Source organism: Maylandia zebra, linkage group LG19, assembly GCF_041146795.1.
Source record: "Maylandia zebra isolate NMK-2024a linkage group LG19, Mzebra_GT3a, whole genome shotgun sequence".
NCBI lineage: Eukaryota > Metazoa > Chordata > Actinopteri > Cichliformes > Cichlidae > Maylandia > Maylandia zebra.
This window is the reverse complement of record NC_135185.1, coordinates 9,092,952-9,119,447: the sequence shown is the minus strand read 5'-3', so window position 1 is coordinate 9,119,447 and position 26,496 is coordinate 9,092,952. Positions and strand designations below refer to the sequence as shown.

General features: G+C 47.3%; 3 protein-coding genes across 4 annotated transcripts; 2 read left to right on the top strand and 1 right to left on the bottom strand.

Annotated features, from left to right (window-relative positions):
* Positions 1–64: 64 nt before the first annotated feature.
* Positions 65–3,906, bottom strand: jmjd7 (jumonji domain containing 7). The gene is made up of 9 exons (XM_004569907.6): positions 3,708–3,906; positions 2,803–2,956; positions 2,475–2,613; positions 2,278–2,395; positions 1,473–1,529; positions 1,290–1,385; positions 1,136–1,212; positions 587–746; positions 65–457 (listed from the first exon to the last, which is right to left on the bottom strand). The coding sequence occupies exons 1-9, from the start codon at positions 3,754–3,756 to the stop codon at positions 369–371; spliced, it is 939 nt and encodes a 312-aa protein (XP_004569964.1). The 5' UTR covers positions 3,757–3,906; the 3' UTR covers positions 65–368.
* A 5,473-nt stretch (positions 3,907–9,379) lies between these two features.
* Positions 9,380–16,496, top strand: tbpl2 (TATA box binding protein like 2). Of its 2 annotated transcripts, XM_004569905.2 has the most exons (8): positions 9,381–9,583; positions 11,123–11,321; positions 11,404–11,620; positions 14,309–14,396; positions 14,472–14,563; positions 14,652–14,819; positions 14,900–14,994; positions 15,583–16,496. In XM_004569905.2, exons 1-8 carry the CDS (start codon positions 9,536–9,538, stop codon positions 15,657–15,659), a joined length of 984 nt encoding a protein of 327 aa, XP_004569962.1. In that variant the 5' UTR covers positions 9,381–9,535; the 3' UTR covers positions 15,660–16,496. The 2 variants fall into 2 exon arrangements, with proteins under 2 accessions (XP_076733488.1, XP_004569962.1); XM_076877373.1 differs by lacking the exon at positions 14,900–14,994 and having other exon boundaries at positions 9,380–9,583.
* Positions 16,497–17,699: 1,203 nt separating this feature from the next.
* On the top strand, positions 17,700–26,361 carry atg14 (autophagy related 14). The gene is made up of 11 exons (XM_004569904.6): positions 17,700–18,107; positions 22,504–22,566; positions 22,734–22,776; positions 23,105–23,186; positions 23,260–23,497; positions 23,598–23,824; positions 24,467–24,584; positions 24,686–24,776; positions 24,903–24,988; positions 25,075–25,249; positions 25,488–26,361. Exons 1-11 carry the CDS (start codon positions 17,833–17,835, stop codon positions 25,608–25,610), a joined length of 1,521 nt encoding a protein of 506 aa, XP_004569961.3. The 5' UTR covers positions 17,700–17,832; the 3' UTR covers positions 25,611–26,361.
* Positions 26,362–26,496: the final 135 nt, after the last annotated feature.

Genomic DNA, 26,496 nt, shown 5'->3' with positions numbered 1-26,496 from the left:
GTTAACTTCTCGACCTCCGCAGGCAGCGGCCGTTCAGGGAAAGAAACTGTCAGTAATTCAAATGTTAAATTCACAAAGAGAAAGTTTGACTTTTATTTTTATTGATCCGCAGCTCGTTCAAAGGCACTAACAGGAAGTGGAATCAATCCACGCCAGGTGAACGTTATTGATGAAGTTTTCAGTGACAGAACAATAAATTTTATTCTCAAAGTGAATAAAGAATCGTGGGAAACCATGGCTGGGCTGCTGATGACGACTCCAACGATGAAGGAGAGGAGCTTTAGTCAAATGTATTTTCTGACCAACTTTGACCTGCAAACACCACAGAAACAAAACTTCATTGGCCATGTGGCACTGTCGCTGTGATGTCACGTGGACCTTGTGACCTCACACAGAGCCTCCAGCAGTTGAAAGTAGTTGTACTTGATGTCGTAGTCCATGTCGTACCAGAAGTTCACTGCAGACAAAACGGGAGCGGATGTGTTTAGTGTGAAGGCCTCACTGAGATTATCTGATCGATTATCTGCTCGTGTCTGTCCATTATTGATCAAAGTAAAGTTAAACACAGCGTGGTACGTTCAGGTACCTGCGATGCAGCCGTGTGACTGCTGTACGTGGTGGAACCACAGCGACGGCAAGTACAGCATCTCTCCGGCCTTCACGCTGCAGTGGAGCGGCCGCGCCCGGCGGTACTGCGGGAACCGCTCCAGGTCCGGGTTCAGTGGGTCCAGAGGGATCCATGGGACCTGGGAGGGGGAGTCATGGAGGTGTGTGGTTTGAAATGAGGTGCTGAGACTTAGGCTGCGTCCACACTAGCCCGGATAGATTTGAAAACGTGATTTTCGTCTGAAAACGTTCCGCGCCCACACTTTCAGTTGTTTTCACAGGGTTGTGAAAACACTTACGTTCCAGTCCTGCACAAAACTGAGTGAGAATTAAAGGAACTGAAGAAAAGCTATGCAGCATGTACAAAGTGATTTTAGAAAGTCTGCGTTGTGTCCAACTACAACGGGACAGCTCTGTCGTGTTTTCAAAATGCTGCGTCTCAGTGAGGCCAAGACTGAGAGAAAACGTTGCGTTTTCAAACGAAGACGCATTAGTGTGGACGTAGCCTTACAAGAAAACCTGAACGCACCATCTCTGAGTCGCTCTGATCGATGACCTCGAACTCGCCGTCATCTCTCTGATGGTAAACGGCTGGTTGGAACAAACCTGCGGAGATAGTTACCATGGTTACCACAGGTGGATGGTTATTGCTGTAGAGAAGACTTGGTGGTTGCCATGGTTACCATAGGGGATGAAAGGGCGGTCTGTGGGCGGCATCAAAACAAAGTGTTTCTCTCCAGAGACGACGCAGTAAAGATTCTCGTAGTGATCTTTGTGCACTGAAACACAGAAACACGCATCAGCATCACCACGCCGCAACTCGCGTGTGAGTGAGTGAGAGAGTGAGATCAAGGCGTGGGTCTCACTGGAGGTGATGGCGTTCGCCTCTCCGAGCCAAAAGTTCACAGCGTCCGGCAGCTTTCCTGAAAGGAGAAAACAGTAGGATAACAGTCAGATCAGCTGGTGGTCAAACTGGGGTGGGTCCCCCTCTGGGTCACACAGTTACTGCGGCAGGGACGACAGGAGGAGAAACATGGAGGGCAGTGTGTTATTCAAAAGCGGGGAGGGGGGTCCTTCCCTACCATGATGATTTATTTTCCTCTTTAATCAAAACAGAAGCTGCTGGATCTGCTCCGCTGAGCTTTTTGATTTAATAATTGATTTTAATTTCATTCAATAATTATTGTTATATCATAATAATTCAATTTCTTAGTGAAGGTTACAAATGATCGTCTTATGGCCTCTGACAGTGGACTCATCTCTGTGCTTGTCCTGCTAGACCTCAGTGCAGCGTTCGATACTGTAGACCATAATATCCCATTAGAGCGATTAGAACATGCTGTAGGTATTACAGGTACTGTGCTGCAGTGGTTTGTATCATATCTATCTAATAGACTCCAGTTTGTGCATGTAAATGGAGAGTCCTCTTCACACACTGAGGTTAATTATGGAGTTCGGCTGGACCTGTTTTCTCCGCAAAGGTGGAGATGGAGAGACCAGTTGACAGGAAACGCACTGAAACTGCTTCCTGTGAAGATCACCGTCATCACGCACACATCATTTTCACAGACTGGATTGTGATGCTCTCGACTTCCTGCGATGTTTGTGGATTCTGCAAATCTGTGAGAGACACTCTGATTGGTCAACATCGCAGACAGACTAACAGCTCACCAAGTGCCGTGCTCATCCAGGCAATGTGCGGCTGTACGTCAGCAGTGAGCTCGGGCAGCTCCTGCAGCAGGTTGGAGCACTGCTTCTGGACATAGAAGACTCCGCCCCCTTTGTCCACCTGCACATTCAATCAAGACAACTTTATTAGTAAGGTGGCATTCATGCAGGGCCATTCGGACAGCAGCGTGCAGTCTCACCTTCCCCTCGATGATGTCAAGAACAGAGGAGAAGCTCATCTGTCTCTCTTCAGGCATCACAAATCGATCTCCATTTACCGCGTCGGCGTAGCCATTTGGAGTCACTGCCACGCTTATGACCTTTGACCCCACCTTCTCCCTGCAGAGAAAAAAAACAATCATGTGACATCTACACCTGACAAGGACAGCTGAGCGCCTTCGAGCCTGAAAATGATGATGCACGAGCTCCACAGAATATCTCTCTCTTATCTGGATGAACTAATCCTGACTTCATTTATTAGGAGCTGACCTGTTACCATAGTGACAAGGGTGGGTGGGGCTTGCTTACCTCAGATAGTCAGGGCTCCACTTGGCCAGGGCTGGCCAGTGGCTGAAGGCGTTGCGGATGATGCAGGGCTTGTTTGGAGCGATCCAGTCACGGTGGAACTGCAGCGGCTCAGGTGGCCCGTCCAGGTAGGGCACCGATTGGTTCAGGTACAGATCTGAAAAGTAATCAGTGATCAGCAATGCTGATTGATAAGCAAACACCTGAGATACATGGGTGGGTGGGGCACTGATGTCAGCATTGGTCATTCATATTATAATCACGTGAGCTTATTTCCTGTTTGCTCGGTAAAACTACATGATCACACCTCTAATGACAGTCTGGAGAACTCTAAAGCCCCGCCCACACTCGACGTGGTTGGTCATGATATTCCAGGTTCACAAGCTGACACAGACCAGTAAGGACAGCAAGGGTCACCACAGCGACATTTAAGCTGAAACCATGGAAACGAATGAAAAACACATCTTACCCACTCACTCAGCAAAGTCTGCCCTGCAAAAGGAGGCCCCACCTCAGCCCCTGCCCTCCATTTTTAATCATCCAGACTTCTTTCGCTAACCTCTGCACAGCCTCTCAGCAGTGGAAGGATCTGCATGTTGTCAGGTGTGTTTAAGAGACCAACGGCATCACGTGACAGGAAGCAGACGGCCAGGTTAGTTATTAATCTGCTGATGGGTGGGTCTGGATATACAGTCTGTAGTTTTATGACCCCTCCCCTCACAGCAGGGCAGGTGTGTCACATGTGTAATTCAACCAAACAGGTAAACATCAAACATTCAGCCCGATAACGAGCATGCGCTGTGAGCCGCTCTGAGTCGGATCTACTTTCTGTGGCAAAAGAAATAGTCCCAGAGCCGAAGCTGTCACCTATCTGTGATCAATGCTCGGATCGGTTCTGTGAGCCTCACCGTGAGCCTCCTGTGAACACTCGGCCAGTCGATTCCTCACTGCTTCCATCCTGCAGCTGACTGATTAAACCATCAGTTGATCGATGATCAACTCCTCCCCTCAGCAGCGACAATAACTGTATCGATACGTTTATCATCAATACTGCCGATCGCTTCTTTCCAAGCAGCGTGCTGCCATGCTGATTTGTTTACTTCCGGTGAGCATGCGCAGAGATTGAGGGTTCCTGCGCTGTTTGATGTGAGAGCAGGATTCCCCCTGCTGGCGGGAGGAGGGACTGCAGCAGCACATAAGCAGTTATTGATCCAGAGCGCCGATAAATCCGCTGATCATGATCCAGATAATAATCAGGCATAAAATATTCAGTCCCAGCTGCTGCTCCGTGGCTCAGGCTGAGGCTCGCTGCCTGAGACACTTTATTGTCAGGTGGGAGCAGTAGCGGTTTCTCTTATGGGCCACATGGGCATTTGCCCAGGGCGGCATCACGGGCATCGGCCAAAAAAAGTTGCTCGTACTGATGCTGCCCCGACGTCATGCCAGCGAATTTTGGGAATGGCACCCATCGGTGTTCTTACGGCCTTTTGCTGGGAGTAAGGGTGCCCTCCGGTTGCGAGGAGCGCCCGCTGCAGGGAGGAGAGGGCGAGGCGGCGGGGGGTTCTCTGGGTGGCTGGAGCAGCGCCTAATAACCAACTCGCAAAATAAGTATGTACAATTTTATTTATATAGCACCTTTCAAGATAAAAATCACAAAGTGCTTCACAGAAGCTAAAACATAAAAATCAACCAAAAGCAAGTTTAAAAAGATGAGTTTTTAGCTGTTTTTTAAAAGCGACCACTGAGTCCACAGATCTCAGGCTCAAAGGGAGACAGTTCCACAGTCTGGGGGCCACAGTCACAAAAGTCGCCTTTTGTTTTCAGCCTTGTGTGTTTTCAGCCAGCAAGCCCTAGTCACATGACCTCAGGGACCTGCTGGGAATGTATGGATGTAAAAGTTCACTTATATATGTTGGTGCTTGTCCATGCAGAGCCCTGAAAGTCAAGGTCAAAACCTTAAAGTGGATTCTGAATTTAACGGGGAGCCAGTGCAGCTGGATCAGCAGGGGTGTGACATGGGAGGACTTGGAGGACTTGGTCAGAAGCTTTGCAGCAGCGTTCTGAACGACTTGCAGACGCTCCAAAGAGGCTTTACATAAACAAGTAAACAAAGAATTAGAATAATCCGGACGAGATGAAACAAATGCATGAATGACAACTTCCAATTCGGAGCACGATACAATATGACTCAGCTTAGCAATGTTTCTCAAGTGATAAATACAGGAGCGAACCAGAGATTTTACATGAGCGTCCAAAGTCAGAGCTGAGTCAATGGTAACACCAAGGCTCCTGATAGAAGGTTTAGCAACCAACACCATCATTAAGTTTGCAGATGACACCACGGTGATTGGCCTCATCAGTGACAACGATGAGGCCGCCTACAGGGAGGAGGTGGATCGTCTGGCTGAGTGGTGCGACACAAACAACCTGCTGCTTAACACCGAGAAGACCAAGGAGCTCATCGTGGACTACAGGAGAAATGCTGACCCACATCCACCCATCCACATTAAGGGGACCGCTGTGGAGCGTGTGAGCAGCTTCAAGTTCCTGGGAGTCCACATCTCCGAGGATCTCATCTGGACGACCAACTGCTCCAAGCTGGTCAAGAAGGCTCACCAGCGCCTCTTCTTCTTGAGGACTTTGAGGAAGAACCACCTGTCCTCAGACATCCTGGTGAACTTCTATTGCTGCACCATCGAGAGCATCCTGACCAACTGTATAACAGTCTGGTACGGGAACTGCTCTGCCTCGGACCGGAAGGCGTTGCAGAGGGTCGTGATAACTGCCCAGCGCATCGCCGGAGCACCACTTCCTGCCATAAAAGACATCTACAGGAAGCGGTGTCTGAAAAGGGCTGGGAAAATCATCAAAGACCCCAGTCACCCATCACATGGACTCTTCACCCTCCTGCCCTCTGGGAGGCGCTACAGGAGCCTCCGGACTAAGACCACCAGGTACCGGAACAGCTTCTTCCCCACAGCTGTCAGACTCCTGAACTCTGCCTCCTGACATCTGACCCACGTTAACACATGGACTGAACATACACACACCCACAATGGACAACTGTACCCTCAAACACACAATAATAACATGGACTGAACCACCACTCACAACCACTAGCACTTTATATAGCCTCTGTAGAAATTATCCACACCCTCACTTATCTTAACTGCACTACTGTATAGCTGTGTAAATAATCTTTCTGTACATACGATAATTTTTAACCCTACAACTGTTTACGACTTGCATAGTTCCCATTTCTGTATAACTGTATATCTCAGATTTCTGCAAAGTTATTTATTTCATATTCTGTATAGTTTTTCATATTTATATCCTGTTCATAGCCTGTACATACTTATAGTTATAGAATATTCACAACATACTTCATACCGTGTACATTATAACATACCATAATAGACCCATTTCTGTAATATACTTACATATCTATATTATTGCTAATATATATTGTAATATATCTATATCACTAAAGCACTTCTGGATGGATGCAAACTGCATTTCGTTGCCCTGTACCCGTGCATGTACAATGACAATAAAGTTGAATTCTATTCTATTCAAATGTAGCAAGTGGACCCAAGTTTTCCATAACTCTAGGTACAAATTTTTAGAAGCACAAACAAGGACTTCAGTCTTCTCCTCATTTAGTTGAAGAAAGTTTCCAGCCATCCAACATCTAATGGAGTCTATGCACTTATGCAAAATCTGTAGCTTGGAAGCATCTTGGGGCTTAAAGGAGATATATAACCAGTGTTGGGTAAGTTACTTTAAATTAGTAACTTAGTTACATTACTAGTTACTTCTATCAAAAGTAACTCTGTTACTTTAAGTTACTTGTTACTTTCAGAGTAACTAGTTACTAGGGAAAGTAACTTTGGTTTTACTCAGAATTCTCTTGTTAATGTGTTGCCTCCGTAACTGGATACCCAGCCAGACTGCCAGTCTTGTAGCTTACATGTTAGCACTATCCTGCCACAGTGCACTGTGCCACCTACCAACAGAAAGGAAAAGATAATGTTCATATTTCCACGAGAGAAATCCCACGCCTGGACCATCGTTGACCGCCGCCATGATTCTAGCCTACGTCACAGCGTCATGTGCGCTTTTTACATCCAACACAAAAACTGCAGTCGTGGTGCTTTTGATTGTACTCAGAACTCAGAAATTCTGCCTTCTGAATAGGAAGATGTAGGCAACACCAGACTGCAGATGAGCTGCATACAGGGCTGGACTGGGACAAAAAATAGTCCCGGGCGTTTTGACTAGAGACCGGCCGCCATTATAGGAAAAATCATAAAGCCTTTGAATGAAATCAAACACTGTTGTGACAGTGATGTACACTGTTCTGATGGTATATATGCATCAATCTATCAATCGGTTCAAGGTGACAAATAAAGAACCTTGAACCTTGTTTGTTGTAAGATTCAGATAATTATTTATTAAGAGCGAGACATTTTAAATGAGAATAAGAAAGTATTTCTTTGTGCCCCCCTTTCCCTGTTAATGCCCTACCTGGCCCCCTGGCAAAACTTTGCTAGACCCGCCCCTGCACAGTTACCAGCTGTCAGCTACAAAGAAAAGGATCCTGGTGTTATTTGTCTCTCAGAAACAGTTCATAACTTCAACTCATTCATGTCACCTAAAAGGTAAACCTGTTTCTCCATCACCTGTTCAGCTCTGATGATTCAGTAAAGACGTCTCCTGGTTTCATCTTCATGTTTCCCTCTCATCACATAACCAAACCGATATCATGACCAGCAGGTTTACAGCTGTGGCTCCAGCAAACATCAGCTGATACTAGAAATTAATATTAAATAAATTCTAACAACAGCTGATCAAGCTTAAAAGTGCTGCTGTTGTTTAGCGCGACATCCGCTGGTTTCCTCTTTCTGGCGCAAAGTGGGCGATAAACAAACAAGAGAGAAAAGCCGATCAGCTGATCATTGATCAGTTTCATGATTGAAGTAGAAACAGGAGAGGGAGGGGAGAGAACAGGAGGAGAAGAGGCAGCTGTGCAGCAAAGACACAGTATAACTCCAGCTTTGTGTCTTTTTCATTGTAGCTGAAGTCCGGGACAAACTGTTCCTTTTTACCTCAATAAGAAACGCGTAATATTTTCTCTGAATCCCTCGGGTCTCTCCTCTTGCCTCCCTTTTCCCTCATCCACCTGCTGGCCTCCACCACTTGCTAATGCTAATGCTAATGCGATAGCCACCACACGAAGTAACGAATAACGAGCCTATCTAAATCCCAGTAACGAGTAACGTGTTCCTGGTTTTGGCTTAATAACTAGTTACCGTGCTCGTTACCACAATAATAATGTAGTTACTGTAACGTGTTACTTAACACGTTAGTCCCAACACTGTATATAACTGAATATCATCGGCATAGCAGTGATAAGAAATGTCCTTAAAAGTCCTCAATAAGTGCTGAAGAGGAAGTAAATACAGCAAGAACAATAAAGGCCCCAAAACTGAACCTTGTGGCACACCATAGGCAAGAAAAAGTAGAAGAGGAACTGTAGAGGTAGCCACAGAAAAGCATCGTTCATGCAAATAGGATTCAAACCAGGCCAAATATAAAACAAAATAAAAACAAACCAACAAACATGAAAACACCAGACATCATGATGCAGACTTATCATTTGCACCGATGTTTTTCCTCGGTGCGCCTGCTCGCTGCTGAAGTCAAAGTAAACTTTATTGTCATCTCCGCTACAGACAGTCCAGAGAGACGAGACGACGAGGCTCCAGTTACAGCAGTGCAAGTAAACAAACAATAAATATAAGAGGAGTAAGAAAATAAACATACACTTTATGACTCGGGGTAAAGGGATCAATAACAATTTAAAATTTATAATTTACAGTTTGATGATTTAAAGTCTCACACACAATGATGGGTGTTCATACTGGAGTGCAAAATTAAACCAATGTAAGATGGACAAGAAAAGTTCAAAGCCATCAGGAGCTCAGTTTAGAAAAAAAAGAGAAAAGAAGAGGCGGAGAAACGAGCAACAGATGCAGGTAAGCAGATGTGTGACTGGATAATAACAGGTCATCCTGAAACAATCAGAATCAGAATACTTTATTAATCCCTAAGGAAATGATGTGTTACAGTTGCTCCAAGAAGAAATGGTAAAAATAGCAACAGTAACAGAGTAAACTCCAAACAATACATTATGTTACAGATTTTACACATGTAAGCAATAGCACTAATATACAGAGATCACTCAATTATAAATATCAGGGACTAACAGAGGGGATTATAAGTGAATATCAAGAAATTTGAGGGTTTCGGGGGGGGGCTAGGAGTGCCACTGGGTGGGAGCATGTGCACGACCCCCAGCAGAGTAGTGAAACACCACGTGATCTTCTTTAAACCTTTATTCAAAAATGAAGTGAAATATGCATCACTGTCGGGGGTGTCTTCTCTTTTTTTCTGCTTCATCAGAAAAATCAGTGGAGAAGCAGAAAAGTGAGAGGAAACAAAAAGGAAGTTTGTGTGTGAGGCTCCACCCCCCACAGGTGAAAATAAACATGATAATTTGACAGACAGGAGCAGCCTGTGAATGCTGTTATCCTGGGAGCTGAGCCTGTTTGAGTCTGAGCAGCAAACAGGAAGCTGTCAGCAGCTGAGTGCTTGATTGGACGCACCTGTGCTGAGATCCGGTCTGGATCAGGCTGTCGATGGTTACCTGGATCAGGTCAAATGCTGTGGCGTCATGGACGAGTCAGCTTTGGAGCGTTACTTTGAAGACTCCATTGCAAACGTGAGTGTGAGAAAGAGGTGATGTCAGCAGGTTTGGGTGAGTCTGGACTCTCTCTGGTCTTCAGTCCTCCGCCTGAGCCTCTAAAAAAAGTTTGTTCTGCTCATTAAAACAGAAAATGTGCAGTGAAAGCCAGAGTAGCCGATCTTCAGCGCACATCTGTAAAAACGAAAGCCATGAAACATGAAGTAAACCAGCAGTCGAGTGTAGATTTGGTACTGAAGGCCAGCTCTGGGTCCTCTGAGCTTCTGTACTGAATGACTGTTTCCCGTCTGTGCTCGTTCGGCTCACATCTCAGATCTGTGAAAAGTGTTAATGTGTGTTCAAAATCCTGCAGACAGTCCTGAACTGAGAGGAAGAACGTCACCCTTACGTGCAAACCCATTCAAAGTGAACAGGAGCTGCACAACTATCAAAAAACTAGTGCGAGTCATCTGAGAACAAATCAGTAAATGTAATCATTAGGGATGGGTATCGTTTAGGTTTTATCCGATACCGGTGCCAAACCGGTACTTTTGAAACGGTGCCGGTGCTTAAAGAATGGAGAACACACAATTGGTCCAAAAACCTCGTGTTCAGCTGTGTGTTTTTTTTTTTTTTTTTTTTTTTGTAAAAAAGATAACAATGTTAGCCTTTTCTGCAGCTATGGGGCATATATGGCATCACTCTTGGCTGAAAGCAGTGCTTAAACAATGGGGAAAAAAACACAAACTTTGTCCAAAAACCTCTCATGTTTAATTGTTTTCCACTTTTTCTTTGGTCATTTTAGCCTTTTGGGCCAGGGTGAAGGGAGCATCTGCTATCAAACAAGTAGACAGCCGCATGTAACTACGACGGTGTTTGCTAGTTCACCTTACATGCATTAATGTAATAACGTGGTTAGCCTACTCAATGTAAATTACACACGAACAACATTAAGCTACTCACGCAGAGAAGAACGGCTGCTGCTGCCATCATCATCCGTCATCATTTCTGCTACACTGGCAGGGCTACGGCTACACCCGCAGTAGATGTGCTTGGTGTGAGGTCTTGCAGCAAGCTATCAAATATGGCGCATTTCTCAGCTTTAAAAAAAAACGCTATGCGTCGCCAGGTGTTTTGTCAGATTCGAGGTGTTACCTCCTTTGACAGTATCACAGTATCAGCTTAAAGCACTTGTTGCAGGCTGCTGAGTTTGCTTATTTTGCTGTGAAGTACAGCCAGACTTTTGACTGCTTCACCTTGGGCATTTTTAATCTGTAGCTCTGCTCTAAAAGAACGTACGTACCTGGACCCGCCTATTATCCTCGGAAACGTAAAATGATTGGCTAGAAGTGTATCACAGCTCAGGAAAAAAAAAAGCACCGAAATAAAGCACCGAAATGTGCTGCTTTTCGGTCTGGTCATGGCACCGGATACCTTTACCCATCCCTAGTAATCATTAATGAAACTGGTGGTAATTAAATAAGAGATGAACCTGGAAAAAATGACAGATGGTACAGGTGGCATTACTCAAACACAAATGTATAATCAAACTCTTATTCAGGCTTCTTTCTCCTGTAGGACTCTGGCTTTATGCTGGGGGAGGGGCTTGGTCTTCAAAGCCCTGCCCTCATTCCACAGGACCCCTCCCAATTGGCACAGGACCCCGCCTACCCATCAGAGAAGTCTGGAGTGAGCGGTGAGGCCGGTGATGAGCTTGACCTCAGTTTCCTTCCCGATGAACTTAGCACACAGGAGGAACCGAGACATGACGTATCAGGTATGACATCAGCAGACAGTGGGTGTGTACGACCTAGCAGCCAGTGACATTAGTGTCTCACCTGTACGCCATGTTATTCCAGGAGAGGAAGGCGGGTCTGCAGCTCTGGACGTGTCTCAGGACAGCGGTGTTGGTGTGGACCACAACTCCCAGGAATCCACAACCACCGAGGGCACACAGGAGGCGTCCACATCAGGAGCGGGGACCAGGGCCTCCCCCTTCTATCCCATGACCCCCATGACCCCTATGACCCCCGTGACACCTGTGACAGAGAGGTCAGGAATCATCCCGCAGTTACAGTAAGTCACTGCTGAACAACACGGAAGCCGTTCTTCATCTGGTGTTCTCATACAGTATTAAAACTCCCCATAATCCCAGCACCTCGGAAGGCTTCCAGGAGACAGCCAATCAGAACTGAGGGTGACCTGCATAGGTGCGCTGTGTTTTTCTTTCCAGTGACGCGGTCAAAAAAGCAGAATTTTAGTGCAGTAAATGATTAACAGGATTGCTTTGAAAACCAGTTGTGCAATAATACAATCTGGATCAGAAAGGTGTGGCTGTGATGTCATTAATCCACACCTGGTCTGATGACAACTGGAAGAGAAAAACAGTCTGAGGTTTGTCACTACCCGATCCGTACCGGAAACCCGATCAGTACCCCGCATGCGCACATCTTACGTCACTTCCTCTCTTTGCCAACATTGCGACATTCAATATATTTGAATGATACGGTTAGCGCCCAGTTAGCTCCTAGCATTTCTCAACAGCTCTGCCTCCTTTTCGACTACCGGGACATTTAAACAATGGATAATCCGTATCCGCAACAAATTTTTGCTTTTCTCCTCAACAGAGAGCGTCCCCCGACTGAACAACAGCGCCGTAAAATAAGAAGAATGGTGCCTAATGACAGAGTTAATAATACAGACTTTATAATATGTCACGCGAAGATTCAGCAGCCAGATGAAGTGTTTACTGGCAATTGACAGTGATAGCGGACATTATCATCACTTTTCCAACAATCCTCTCCACACAGACAAGCTTAAACACATTCGATTATCACTAAATCACATTTAACACACGTTTGTAATGACGCTAATTCAGTTTACAATAGGGTTCATTCGCTCAGTCAGCAGGTGGCGGTATCCTCGTACACTGGGGAGTACACTGCCATTAAACGAACAGAAGAAGAAGAAAACCCCTGCACATGCACGGTACGGATCAGGTATGTCACTACCTGATCCGTACCGGAAACCCGATCGGTACCCCGCATGCGCGAAAGGTGTCTACTTCCGGTCGAAGCATTTTACGATAGTTACAGGTCAGAGTATCTGTTAAGATGTTAAGAATAACAAGTATCTCTTAAAATGTTTCCGATAATGAAACATTTAATATAATGTAGACAAAAACAAAAAAATAAAAAGATAGTGACAGATCGGGACTCCCAATCCTTACTGCGCATGTGCAAAGTCGGACCGTGCAAATCGTGTCTACCCGATCCGTACCGTTTAATGGCAGTGTACTCCCAGTGTACGAGGATACCGCCACCTGCTGACTGAGCGAATGAACCCTTAACACACTGTTTGCTGCTATAACTACACATGTTTCTTTTTCAGCTATTTATTTATGAGTGACTTATGTATGTATATATATGTATATATTGTACTATTCTTAGTTAGTGTATTGTCTGTCTTGTCTTAATGTTGGTTTATAATGGAGCACTGTAACAAAAAATAATTTCCCCCAGGGATCAATAAAGTATTCTGATTCTGTTAATGTCCGCTATCACTGTCAGTTGCCAGTAAACACTTCATCTGGCTGCTGAATCTTCACGTGACATATTATAAAGTCTGTATTATTAACTCTGTCATTAGGCGCCATTCTTCTTATTTTACGGCGCTGTTGTTCAATCGGGGAACGCTCTCTGTTGAGGAAAAAAGCAAAAATTTGTTGCGGATACGGATTATCCATTGTTTAAATGTCCCGGTAGTCGAAAAGGAGGCAGAGCTGTTGAGAAATGCTAGGAGCTAACTGGGCGCTAACCGTATCATTCAAATATATTGAATGTCGCAATGTTGGCAAAGAGAGGAAGTGACGTAAGATTTGCGCATGCGGGGTACCGATCGGGTTTCCGGTACGGATCGGGTAGTGACAGGGTAGACCCGATTTGTACGGTCCGACTTTGCACATGCGCAGTAAGGATTGGGAGTCCCGATCTGTCACTATCTTTTTATTTTTTTGTTTTTGTCTACATTATATTAAATGTTTCATTATCGGAAACATTTTAAGAGATACTTGTTATTCTTAACATCTTAAATGGTAAATGGCCTGCATTTGTATAGCGCTTTTTCCATAGGACCCCAAAGCGCTTTACACTACATTCAGTCATCCACCCATTCACACACACATTCACACACTGGAGATAGCAAGCTACATTGTAGCCACAGCTGCCCTGGGGCACACTGACAGAGGCGAGGCTGCCGGACACAGGCGCCACCGGGCCATCTGACCACCACCAGTAGGCAAACACGGGGTTAGTATCTTGCCCAAGGATATTTGGCATGCAGCCAGGGTGCAGCCTGGGATCGAACCACTGACCTTCTGATTAGTGGCTGACCTGCTCTGCCACCTGAGCTACAGCCACCCTTAACAGATACTCTGACCTGTAACTATCGTAAAATGCTTCGACCGGAAGTAGACACCTTTCGCTCATGCGGGGTACCGATCGGGTTTCCGGTACGGATCGGGTAGTGACAAGGTTAAAGCTCATGACTGTAAAGTCCTGAGTACAGCAGGAAGTGAAGAAATAACTGCTGTGACAGAGCACCGAGGCAGCGCCCACAGGTGAAACGCCGCCCCCTGGTGGTGATAATAACAAAAGGTGCCTTTAAACTAATCTTGCTCGCAGGCGTCCGAACTGTCGTGTGAGTGGTGGGTTTCAGACATGGGGCACGGGTTAACCTTCACTTCCTGCTTTGCTTCCTGTGCAGGAACATCGTCTCCACGGTGAATCTGGGCTGTCCGCTGGATCTGAAGTTCATCGCCCTGCAGGCCCGAAACGCAGAGTACAACCCAAAGGTACTGACATCGCTGAAAATTCTGATCTGAATCCCACGCCATTCAGCGGGGTTCATCGCTCTCGTGTCATTTCAGCGCTTCGCTGCGGTCATCATGAGGATCCGCGAGCCACGAACAACAGCTCTGATCTTCAGCTCTGGGAAGATGGTGTGCACAGGAGCCAAGAGGTCAGTCCATCACGCAGATGGTTCAGGTGTGAGCAGCATGCTGTGTTAAAGCGTAATCTCCCTCACGTCTGTGTCTGAGCACGTGCAGTGAGGAGCAGTCGCGCCTGGCGGCCCGGAAGTACGCCCGGGTGGTGCAGAAACTCGGTTTCCCCGCCCGCTTCCTGGAGTTCAAGATCCAGAACATGGTGGCCAGCTGTGACGTGTGCTTCCCTATCAGACTGGAAGGACTGGTTCTGACCCACCAGCAGTTCAGCAGGTAAGAAGCGCACCTGATCCCCGTGGTGTTTAACCTTGATTTAAAGCGCTCCTCAGACCGGCGCTGCATTCCCTCCACAGTTACGAGCCGGAGCTGTTTCCGGGACTTATCTACCGGATGGTGAAGCCTCGAATCGTCCTGCTCATCTTTGTGTCGGGGAAGGTGGTTCTGACGGGTAATCGCCTCCACACGTCCGAGTTCATCAGCACAGACACAAACTGAAGCTTCAGCACTGATCTGTCACCAGATTACAGACAAAACTCTTCTTCGTATGAAATCATTATTAAGTCTGTCGTTCAACACAGATCTGCAAACAGGCCTTTCATTTACAAAATGACTGCAGTCACATGATCTTAAAGGGCACCAGCTCACCTTTACCGGCGAGGGGCGTGGCCACAAAGTAGCGGCTGGGTTTCAAGTCCGACCTGTGCTCTGTGCCCACTGTCTCTATCCAATTAAGAGGCCAAAACGATCCTATTTAAAGAAAATGATATGATCTTTAAAATATCTTTGAAATACAAAGTAAACTGAAAATCTGTCGTGTCTTCAATTTGTTGCTAAGTCCAAAATGTGGATCTGATCTTAAAAAAACGACTTCCTGCAAAAAAAAAAACTGTAGAAACATGACTAAATGATGACGTAACACCGGCTGCTTTCTATCCATGCTGTATTTTATTTTGAAAATGTCTCAGAAATGTGACTCTTATAATCATGAAATGGGACCGAATGACACCGTGCTAATCACCGAGCTGTTGCCTTCCAGGAGCCAAAGAGCGAGCCGAGATCTACGAAGCGTTCGAGAACATTTATCCAATCCTGAAGGGCTTCAGGAAGCAGTGAGAGCGGCACTTCCTGTTCCTGTGTACATATCTGATTCGATATTTGGGCTAAATATGTTTTACTTTGAGTCGCTCTGCAGAGTTATGGGATGGGATATGTTTTAGTCTGTGCTCAAGAGTTCACCATCCTGAGAATCTGTTTTCTAAGAGTCATGTGACTTCAGTGTTTTCATACACACATTTCCACTGAGTGAATAAATGTGGAGACATCAGCTGTTGAAAATAATCAAGGTTTCTGTGTACGTTGTACGGCCCTTAAAACCATCTTTACTGAGCGGTTGAAGCTGGAGCGCAGGAACAGTTTGGAAGAAGGTGTCACTCAAAACCCCAAATTTAATACTGAGCTTTTCACACCTGAGCTTCTGTAATTGTGGGAAACACACCAGATACAAAAAGACAGTCTCATCTGGATTACGTTATTCCAACAAACTGCTCTTCATAACCTTTCAAGATGGCTTTCAAACTTTTATTCTGAAAAACATTACAGCGGTTTTATTCTGAAGGGCAGGCCTTCACCTGACTGATCAGACATTCAGAGACGGCCTTCGTTTTGTGAACTGGGCTCAGGTTCGAGTCTTTGACGATCCTGGACAAACACGCAGCAGCAACAAACCCTCAGTCTCACGCTGACAGTTCATTGGCCCACCTGTAGCTGTGAGGACGGCGTGCACTGCTGTGGTATCGTTTCATTTGTCTGTCATCTGTAAACTAAACCCCACAGACGAATAACTTTGTAGGTCATATGATGTGGCTGAACTAAAACCTGATTGGATCATAACCTGCGCTGTAGACTTGAGGCACGAGTTACCTCGGCCAGGAGCTCATCAGCCCACGCAACCTTTCCCAGCCTGGAGACGATCGGAGATGATGGTTCACTTCTGTCCTTCCACGTTTCACTCGTGATTTTGTTTGCTCGAAGAGCACCAATAATTGGATCCTTCTAATTTCCCACAGTCACAGCACATGTCGCCCCACAGGTTTTTATTTATTTTTTTTGGGGTTTTTTTTTTTAAGACATCTGAGAGTGCTCCTCTCTGAGATCCTCACCTGTTCACTGAAGCTGACTTTTTTTGTGAGTTAATTGTTGTTATGATGAAACTGAGTTTGGGAGCTTTTCGGCTGTTCCCAGTTACGATAAGAAAAGAAACTTTTAGTCCCACACGTGGGAAATTTGTTTTGTCACAGCAAAAAGTGGACAGTGCAAAGTTGTATAGCAAAAATTAAAGAACACTGGAATACAATAAGAATAATATACTATACACAACTGTACAGAATAGAATAAAATATACAATAGGATAAAAATAAATAAATTCAAGTGCTTTAAACAACTGAGTAAAAATGCAACTTTGTCAGAAAAGAGTATTGCACATGTGTGGATGTGTTTGATCAGTTGGAGTCTTTGTTGTAGAGTCACCGTGGGTGCTGCAGCCACTGAAGGAGCTGCTCAGTGCTGTCAGTCTCCTGCATGGGCTGGGAGATGTTGTCCAACAGGAATGAAAGCTTAGCCACCGTTCTCCTGTCACTCACCACCTCCACTGGGTCCAGAGGCCATCCTAGAACAGAGCTGGCCCTTCTGATCAGCCTGTTCAGTCTCTTCCTGTCCCCGGCAGAGATGCTGCCGCCCCAGTAGACCACACCATAAAAGATGGCTGAGGCCACCACAGAGTCATAGAAATTGTTAAACCTATTAATCCCTGCAGTAATGACCTAGTAATGACCCAATGGGAGGCTCGTGTTTAAATCTCCGTGGGGGCTGCAGAGTTCATGAAAACTTCACAGAATAAATGGACTGATTCTTATGCAGCACTCGGTGCTTTGTACAACATCCACACTCCGACGGAGCATCAGAGAGTGACCCGGGGTTCGTATCCTCTATAAGGATATTTGGCATGCAGATGTGGAAGCCAGGAATCGAACCACCAACTCTCCGATCACCTGATGAGTCGCTCACGTTGAGCTCTGTGAGCAGAATTACTTTTAACAACCTCCCATGTTTTTATGGTGACGTATGCCTGACCCCGCCCACCCGTGACGCCATCAGATAAACAAACCCGTCACGCTGTTAGAAAGAGGAAGTGGCGGTCTGTCCTCGGGTTACAGCTGTGCGTTGGCTCTAAACTATGAGACGTTAGCGGCAGGCCGACCTTCGCGGAGCCGCAGACAGCGCAGCTAGCATGGCGTCCTCCGCCAGCCCGGCCCGGCCCGCTCCAGCCTCTGCGGCCCGGCCGTCACCGCGCCCTCCACTGCCGGCCTCGGCCCATTCCGCGCAGGGCTGCTCGGCCCATTCCGCGCAAGGCTGCGTTATGCTGGAGTCCGTGGACGACGCGGAGGGGCTGTACGTAGCCGTGGAGCGCTGCCCTCTGTGCAGCACCTCCCGCCGCAGGCTTACCTGCGCTCGCTGCGTGCAGGCCGGAGACTTTGTGTACTTCGACGGCAGGAACACAGAGAGGTAAACACCGGAGCCGAATTCCACCGACGCACGCTCAAAGTTTCCCGTTCCTACGTTCCTCTGCGGACACGCAGCACCGGGGAGCTGCTCCGTTTCGCCTGGGGTTAACGGGAGCTGTCGGTGCCGTTCGGCGTCGTTGTGAGCACCGACTGCGTCTTAAAAAAACGCTTTTTTACGGCTTTCTTTGTCTGACTGCTCTGTTGGTGGGGACATTAGCCGAAGCCTGGAGCCCAAATAACACTGCTGTGGTGAAACAGGTGTTTCAGCTAAATCGAAGCGCGATTATTGTTAAAATCAGAAACTCTTCTTTATTTTCTCAAACGTCAGAAGTTACGGTGTAATGACCGGAGGTGTGACACGCTAATACTCCACAGTCGCACCGTCTCGTCTTTAAAAAGGTGTAAACTAACCTGAAAACGGCGCTTAGCATTAGCAGCTAACGGTGGTTAGCTAAGTAACTTTCAGGTAGCCTGTTAGCTCGGTTAGCCTTTGTATCAACATTTGTTACTGTTAGCTCAGCTAGATTAGCCTCGGTTAGCCTTCTTAAGCTTTATTTGGCCGGTTAGCTCAGTTTTGTAAGTCTGCTAGGTCTCAGGTTATCGTGTGTTGACCTGCTCTGGTATTGTTAGCCTGGTGGCTAGCTGCTGTGTTACAGTGCAGGGCTCGCAAAAGTTCAAAATCCCTGGTAGCCCTTCGGGCAGGGACTCTTCAGTTTTTGGTAGCCCAAAATAAATTTAAGTAGCCCGAATAAAAAAAGAGCAATTTTTTGATTGATGTTTTGTTTCCGTTACAATATTATACATTAAAGTATAATATTGTAACGGAAACAAACCATTAATCAAAAAATTGTTGAAACACAAATTCACACAAACACAACATTGTATAAAAATTACAATCATCAACTCAAATACTTGGTTCTAATTGAACAGAAATTTCTATGAACTTGTAAGAACTGTGTAGGACATGAATCAGTCTGTGTCAGATCCTGAATTTGAAATTTCCACTGAAGTCACGGGTAAGAGACAAGTGGAACCAAGATCTAGGCCATTTGCTTTTTGAAGTTTGCAAAGACTGCTAAATTTTGCCAGTGGTAGTTCACTCTTTGCAACATAGTACGCTGTTCTATTTGCAATTGGTGTTTGTTCCGGGAAAGATATTGCAGACTGAGCAATAATGCATTTCTCATGGGTTCTAATGGGGGCCTTTCTTAAAATGACTGGTCCCAGTAACAAAGGCGCTTGTCGACTCAGAAATCGAGGGAAAACCAACAACACACTCGGCAGAACATTATGTTGTTTACACGGATGCACATAAGCGGTCCACATGTTCGCATTCGCTGTCAAAATAAAAGACGCGCACCAGATAAGAAGTTGCAACGCGCGTTTGCGTCCATATAAAAGGCAGTGTTTTTGTCCGCTAGAGTGGGATTTTCACGGCACATTCTGCACCAAGGCTGAGGGTCGCAGATGCCAACAGACTCGATAAACTGATCTGTAAGGCCAGTAATGTTGTGGGGATGGAGCTGGACTCCCTCAAGGTGTGTCGGAGAGGCGGATGCTGTCCAAGATAAAGACAATGTTGGATAACACCTCCCACCCTCTCCATGACATGCTGGTCAGTCACAGGAGCACGCTCAGTGAGAGACTGAGATTACCCATAATGCACCACTGAACGACACAGGAAATCATTCCTGCCTGTGGCTCCCTGTACAACTCCTCCACCCAACACACTGTTTACTGCTATAGCTACACATGTTTCTTTCTCAGCTATTTATTAATAAGTGACTTTATGTGTGCGTGTATATATGTATATATTGTACTATTCTTAGTTAGCGTATTGTCTGTCTTGTTAATGTTTGTTTATAACGGAGCACTGTAACAAAAAATTTCCCCCAGGGATCAATAAAGTATTCTGATTCTGAATGCGCACCTGCGGACCACTTATGTGCAGCTCTGGTTATTTAGCTCGTCATGTTGCAGCCACAGAAATTATTTTGTCCATGAAACCATAAAGCTGCACTTTCTTTTTGCCTTATAGTCTGATTTGTCATAACTTTTCCGTTTTGTGGTAAGCTTTTCTTTGGCTGTTACTTCTTCACCTTGACCTGTCTTATTTGGCTCAGCAGAACTAAAATATACACTGAACAAAAATATAAACGCAACACCTTTGTTACTGCTCCCATTCCCCATGGGATGGACGTAGAGACCTAAAATTCATTCCAGATACACAATATAACCATCCCTCCCAAACAGTGGTCACAAATCAGTCCAAATGTGTGGTAGTGGGCACATCTGCTATATTGAGATAATCCACCCCACCTCACAGGTGTGCCACATCAGGATGCTGATCTGACATCATGAGTAGTGCACAGGTGTACCTCAGACTGCCCACAACAAAAGGCCACCCTGGAATGTGCAGTTTTGTCTCACAGCAAAATGCCACAGATGCCACAAGCAATGAGGGAGCGTGCAATTGCCATGCTGACAGCAGGAATGTCAACCAGATCTGTCGCCCGTGCATTGAATGTTCATTTCTCAACCATAAGCCGTCTCCACAGGCGTTTCAGAGAATATGGCAGCACATCCAACCGGCCTCACAACCGCAGACCTCGTGTAACCACACCAGCCCAGGACCTCCACATCAAGCAGGTTCACCTCCAAGATCGTCTGAGACCAGCCACCCAGACAGCTGCTGGAACAATTGGTTTGCACAACCAAACAATTTCTGCACAAACTGTCAGAAACCGTCTCAGGGACGCTCAACTGCATGCCCGTCGTCCTCATTGGGGTCTTGACCTGACTCCAGCTCGTCGCCGTAACAGACTTGTGTGGGCAAATGCTCACATTCGATGGCGTCTGGCACGTTGGAGAGGTGTGCGCTTCACGGATGAATCATGGTTCACATTGTTCAGGGCAGATGGCAACTGAGAATGTCCCAGTTCTTGCATGGCCAGCATACTCACCGGACATGTCACCCATTGAGCATGTTCGGGATGTGCTTGACCGGCGTATACGACAGCGTGTACCAGTTCCCACGAATATCCAACAACCTCGCACAGCCATTGAAGAGGAGTGGACCAACATTCCACAGGCCACAATTGACAATCTGATAGACTCCATGCGACGATGTGTTGCACTGCATGAGGCAAATGGTGGTCACACCAGATACTGACCGGTTCTGGGTCCCCAGACCCCCAATAGCGCAAAAAACTGCACATTCCAGGGTGGCCTTTTGTTGTGGGCAGTCTGAGGTACACCTGTGCACTACTCATGATGTCAGATCAGCATCCTGATGTGGCACACCTGTGAGGTGGGATGGATTATCTCAATATAGCAGATGTGTCCACTACCACACATTTGGACTGATTTGTGACCACTGTTTGGGAGGGATGGTTATATTGTGTATCTGGAATGAATTTTAGGTCTCTACGTCCATCCCATGGGGAATGGGAGCAAAAACAAAAGTGTTGCGTTTATATTTTTGTTCAGTGTATATCTGCTGCTTTTACACACGCACTCACATAACGCTCAGCGATTCTCTGCGCGATCAACCTCTCACATGTTTAAGCTTGCTGCGTGAGATTTCACTTGTCATGTTTGCATAGTAAGCTAACGATTGATAAGACGATGTCAGAGGAATTGGTGCGAAATTATCACCACTCACCAATCAGTGCTGTCGCTCTCTATACACAGTTCGCTCGATTGCAAAGTGAAAGCAAAAAACAAGCGCAAATTCAAACGCGACTTCAATATGTCACATATTGACAGTGGCTCACCGATGCCAATGACATAATTACCCAGCTACATTTCCGAAAGAATGCAAAAGCATTGACATATATTTTTCCTTCCTATGATAGCCCGACGGGCAGGGCAGAGAGAGATTTTGGTAGCCCGACTGGAAAAATCGCTAGCCCCGGGACGTCGGGCTAGCGATTTTGCGAGCCCTGGAGTGAGGTCATATGCTCCGGTTAGACGTTTCCCAGGCTGGAGTCAGTGAGATGACCTCAGGCCCCCCTTCTCTTTGTTACTGCAGCTGTTGCAGAGGTGTGCTGGGTTTAATCAGACTGTCTGGTTCTGCTGGCTTCTGGTTCTCCATCCATTCATCCATTCGCTTCCGCTTATCCTTTTCAGGGTCGTGGGGGGCGCTGGAGCCTATCCCAGCTGTCATAGGGCGAGAGGCGGGGTACACCCTGGACAGGTCGCCAGTCTGTCGCAGGGCCAACACACAGGGACATACAACCATTCGCACTCACATTCACTTGCACATTCACACCTAGTGGCAATTTGGATTTATCAATTAACCTATCCCCACAAGCTTCTGGTTCTGAAACTGTAAAATCCTCTCAGGTGTGAGGCTTTATCTACTGCAGGTGAACTCATCTGCTGTTTGTCTGCAGGTACACTGAGAAGCTTGAGCGGCTGAAGAAGCTGAAGGGGGAGAAGGAGCAGCTGCAGCAGAGGTAAAACCTGCTGCTCACAGGTACAGGTGATGTCACAAACGGCTGTGGACTGAGGGAGGGCGAGTGAAGCTGTTTGAGGCAGCACCTGTGCAGGTGTTGCAGATGTTTGTGTTTTTTTTGGTAACAGCAGCTGTGGCGATAACCTGTGACATCTTCTGTCCTCACAGCGTTGTGCAGGCCATGAACAGGAAGCTGCTGGCTGACGAGATGGTGAGTTCACAGCTGCATAGGTGTGCGTTCAGGCACGTGGCTGCCTCCTTATCGCTCCTCTGCTCTGTAATGTTACCTTCAGTGAGCTCACCTGCAGTTTTTAATGCGCTGTAGCTCCTCCCATCCTCTCCGAGAGCACGTCAGGTGCATCTGTGTGGCACCTCTGACCTCCAAACATCGGCCGAGAGCTGAGAGGCAGAAACGAGAGAAATAAATTCAGATGTTTTAACTTGTTTGCATAAATAAAAATGTGAACATTCAGATTAAAGTTCAAATCTGATTAAAAGCCAGTTCGGAAGAAATTGATGTATCTGTGTGTTGTCCTCAGAAATGGAAGATCATGTCGTGTAAGATGAAGGTGGAGCAGCTAAAGGAGGCGGTTGCCTGGGGCAACGAGGAGGCGAGGCACGGTGAGAGTCAGCAGGTTTAAAACTGACACGGTTCGTGAGCTGTCGCGTGACCCGTTTGCCCCTCCTGCCGCAGATAATGAGCGCCTCTCCAGGTGTCAGGAGGACGTCCAGCGGCTGCAGCGCCGGGCCGTTCGCCACGGTGAGAAACGCGACAAGATCGAGCGCCACAACCGGCGCCTCGGTGAGCTGATGGAGAAACGCAGTCGAGACCTGCAGAGCCGACTGAGCCAGCTCGCCGCACTGCGGCGGGAGCACATCCGCGACCTTACCACCCACATCTTCCCCATGCAGGAGGAGAAACTGGGCAGCAGGTAGGGGGTGGAGCCTTCTGAGTTTCAGGAACCGCTCTGATGGGACTGATGGAGCAAACGTGTTGTCATCCCACTCTCTGCCCCTACGTGTATCTATTAGAGACCCCGCGGACGTCCTGGCTGAGTGCGACCCGCTGACCTCGAGCACGGTGAGCGAGCTGGCCGAGGCCCGGAGGACCACCTACCTGTCGGGACGCTGGATCTGGGACGACCAGAACGGAGAGACAAGCATCAGCATCACGGGGCCCCCTGTGGCCCTGCCCAGCAACGGAGACTGCTCCGCTTACTACAGCTGGGTGGAGGAGAAGAGCACCAATCAGGGCCCAGGTGAAGAGTGAGGAGGCGGAGCTTTAGTGGTCGTACTGATAACTGATCTCATTTTTTCCCTGAGTTCAGATTTCTTCTCAGCCAGAAGTTTGTTCTTGTATTTATCTGATGATGATGTTGTTGTTATGATGATGATGATGGATTGCATTTATATAGCGCTTTTCGAGGCCCTCAAAGCGCTTTACAATTCCACTATTCATTCACTCTCACATTCACACACTGGTGGAGGCAGCTACAGTTGTAGCCACAGCTGCCCTGGGGCAGACTGACAGAGGCGAGGCTGCCATATTGCGCCATCGGCCCCTCTGGCCAACACCAGCAGGCGGTAGGTGAAGTGTCTTGCCCAGGGACACAACGACCGAGACTGTCCGAGCCGGGGCTCGAACCGGCAACCTTCCGATTAACCTTCCGACGAACTGCCAACTCTTGAGCCACGATCGCCCAATAATAATAATAATAATAATAATAATATAAATCATGGTTATTATAACTCGTCTGTTTTTATTTTAAAATTATTTTAAAATACTTAATTTACTTGTAATTTTTTTAATAATGAGTATTTTTATGTGGGTGCTCAGAAAACTTTCATTTGAAAAGGTTTCAGGTGACCCTGTCCTGACCTTTGACCTCCTTTTGCCACAGAGCTGGACCACATTAACCCGGCTCACACCATCAGCGCCGCCCTCTGCTACACCACGCAGCTCGTCACCATCTTGTCCCACATGCTGGACGTCAACCTGCCCAAGAAGCTCTGCAACAGGTGGGAACGTTTGAAAAGTGGCGCCACTCAGCGGTAGGTCGATTTCGCCGATGTCGCGGCGTCCATCTTTAATCTTCGCTCTGTGCTGTTTGTTTTCTCAGCGAGTTCTGCGGAGACAATCTGAGCCGCTACCGCTTCACCCGAGCTCTGAGCAAGCTCAACACCAACGTGCTCCACCTGTGCTTCTCTCAGGTGAGACTCGCACGCTGTTTGTTTGTCCGTCTTCTGTGTCGAGAGGACTCTGAGACGCAGCAGGACTGATTCTGATTGATTGATCCATCTGTGTTCCCGCCTCTCACCCCCTTTCTCTGTGTTCAGCACGTTGACAGCGAGAAGCTCCACCTCCATCACACCCTGAGGAACATCGTGTTTCTGGTTGCCCCTGACAACGACAGCCTGGGCAGGTGAGGGGGTGAAGTGTTTGATTTCAGGAAAATGTGGGTGCGATCTGCTGATTGAGAGTGACGCAGTGTTTACCCGTGTGCTTCAGGACGGGTCCGTTCGAGGTGTGCGCCGACCTGGAGGAGTCCATGGAGTTCGTGGAGCCGGAGGCGGAGGGGCCGGCGGAGGAGAGCGGAGACGAAGCGGTGACGGACGACGAGACAGACCTGGGGACGGACTGGGAGACGGTGCCCAGCCCGCGGTTCTGTGATATCCCCTCACAGGTAAACACACCTGAGGCGTTTGTGCCGAGCTGCTCGATCATTTAGATCCGTAACCCTTATTATCGATCGGTTATTAACTCGGTGTGAAGGACGACTCGCGCTTAGAGCAGCAGCGGGCGGGGGCGCCTGAGGGGAGGAGTCACTTTGACCTCCATAGGTCAGACATCAGTGCAGAAGAGTTACGGGGCTCCGCCTCGTGACCTCTAACCTCTCCTCTTCCTCCTCTGTCCTCCTGCAGTCCATGGATCTTTCCCAGAGTGCCCTGCAGGTCTCGCAGCCCGCCGCCAACACCGGAGGGATGATCTCGTCTGCCGCCGCCTCAGTCAGCTCCTGGCTCAGAACCTACACCGGCCAGCGCTGACCCTGCGGAGTCCTGGGGCTTGTTTGGATCTCAGGGGTCAGAGGTCACCATCAGCGCTTCAGACTCTGCAAATAGAAACGTACTGTTTGAGGAGCTGAGAGGTCCTGCTGACGCGTCACTGCTGATTTGATTGGTTTAACTTTTTTTCTCCTACTGTGAGGTCGTATCGCGGAGCCGCTCAGTCTCTGATTGGACGAGGTTGTTGCAGTCTGGAGGGGCGGAGCTCTTTTGCAATAAATTCTCTGCAGTAAGCTCCACGCACAGGCGTGGCTCAGTCTCCAACGTGTCGGCGTCACGGTGACCTGACGTGTCCTTTGTGACCTTTAAGGTCGTGATGAGAAACTGGAAGCGCTCGCATTCAGCAGACTGCAGGATGCCACGAGGTCAACATGCGCTCTGATTGGAGGATTGTGCTCCGGCGCCGAGGCCACTCCAAGCCTGACTCATTTTTATTAAAACACTATTTTCAGTTTTTCTTGTACATTTTCAGCCTCATTCAAAAAAAAAAGTTTCTTCCTGTGGGCGGAGCGTGCATCATTGTCTCTTCTGATTGGCTCCAGTTTAGAAAATCGAGCTGCCATCACAGAGCAGCTGGAATCAAACCTAGACCGAGCCGCCTCACGCTTTTTCGCTGAGCTGGTGACTCTGAAGTGGGATTGATGATGATGGCGGTTTATGGACGAACATGTTTTATTTGAAGTGTTTCAGTTTGTGTGACGTTTGAAATAAAATCCTGTTTCTGCTTTTTGAATCTGAAGTTGAGTTTTTAATAGAGTGTGCGTGCGTTGACCTTTAACCTCAGGGTCCATGGGCCACAGGAGGTGCTGACATCCACATGCTGTACAGGCAGCTTCACCTGTGCCTGCAGGTGGATTGAAGCACAGGT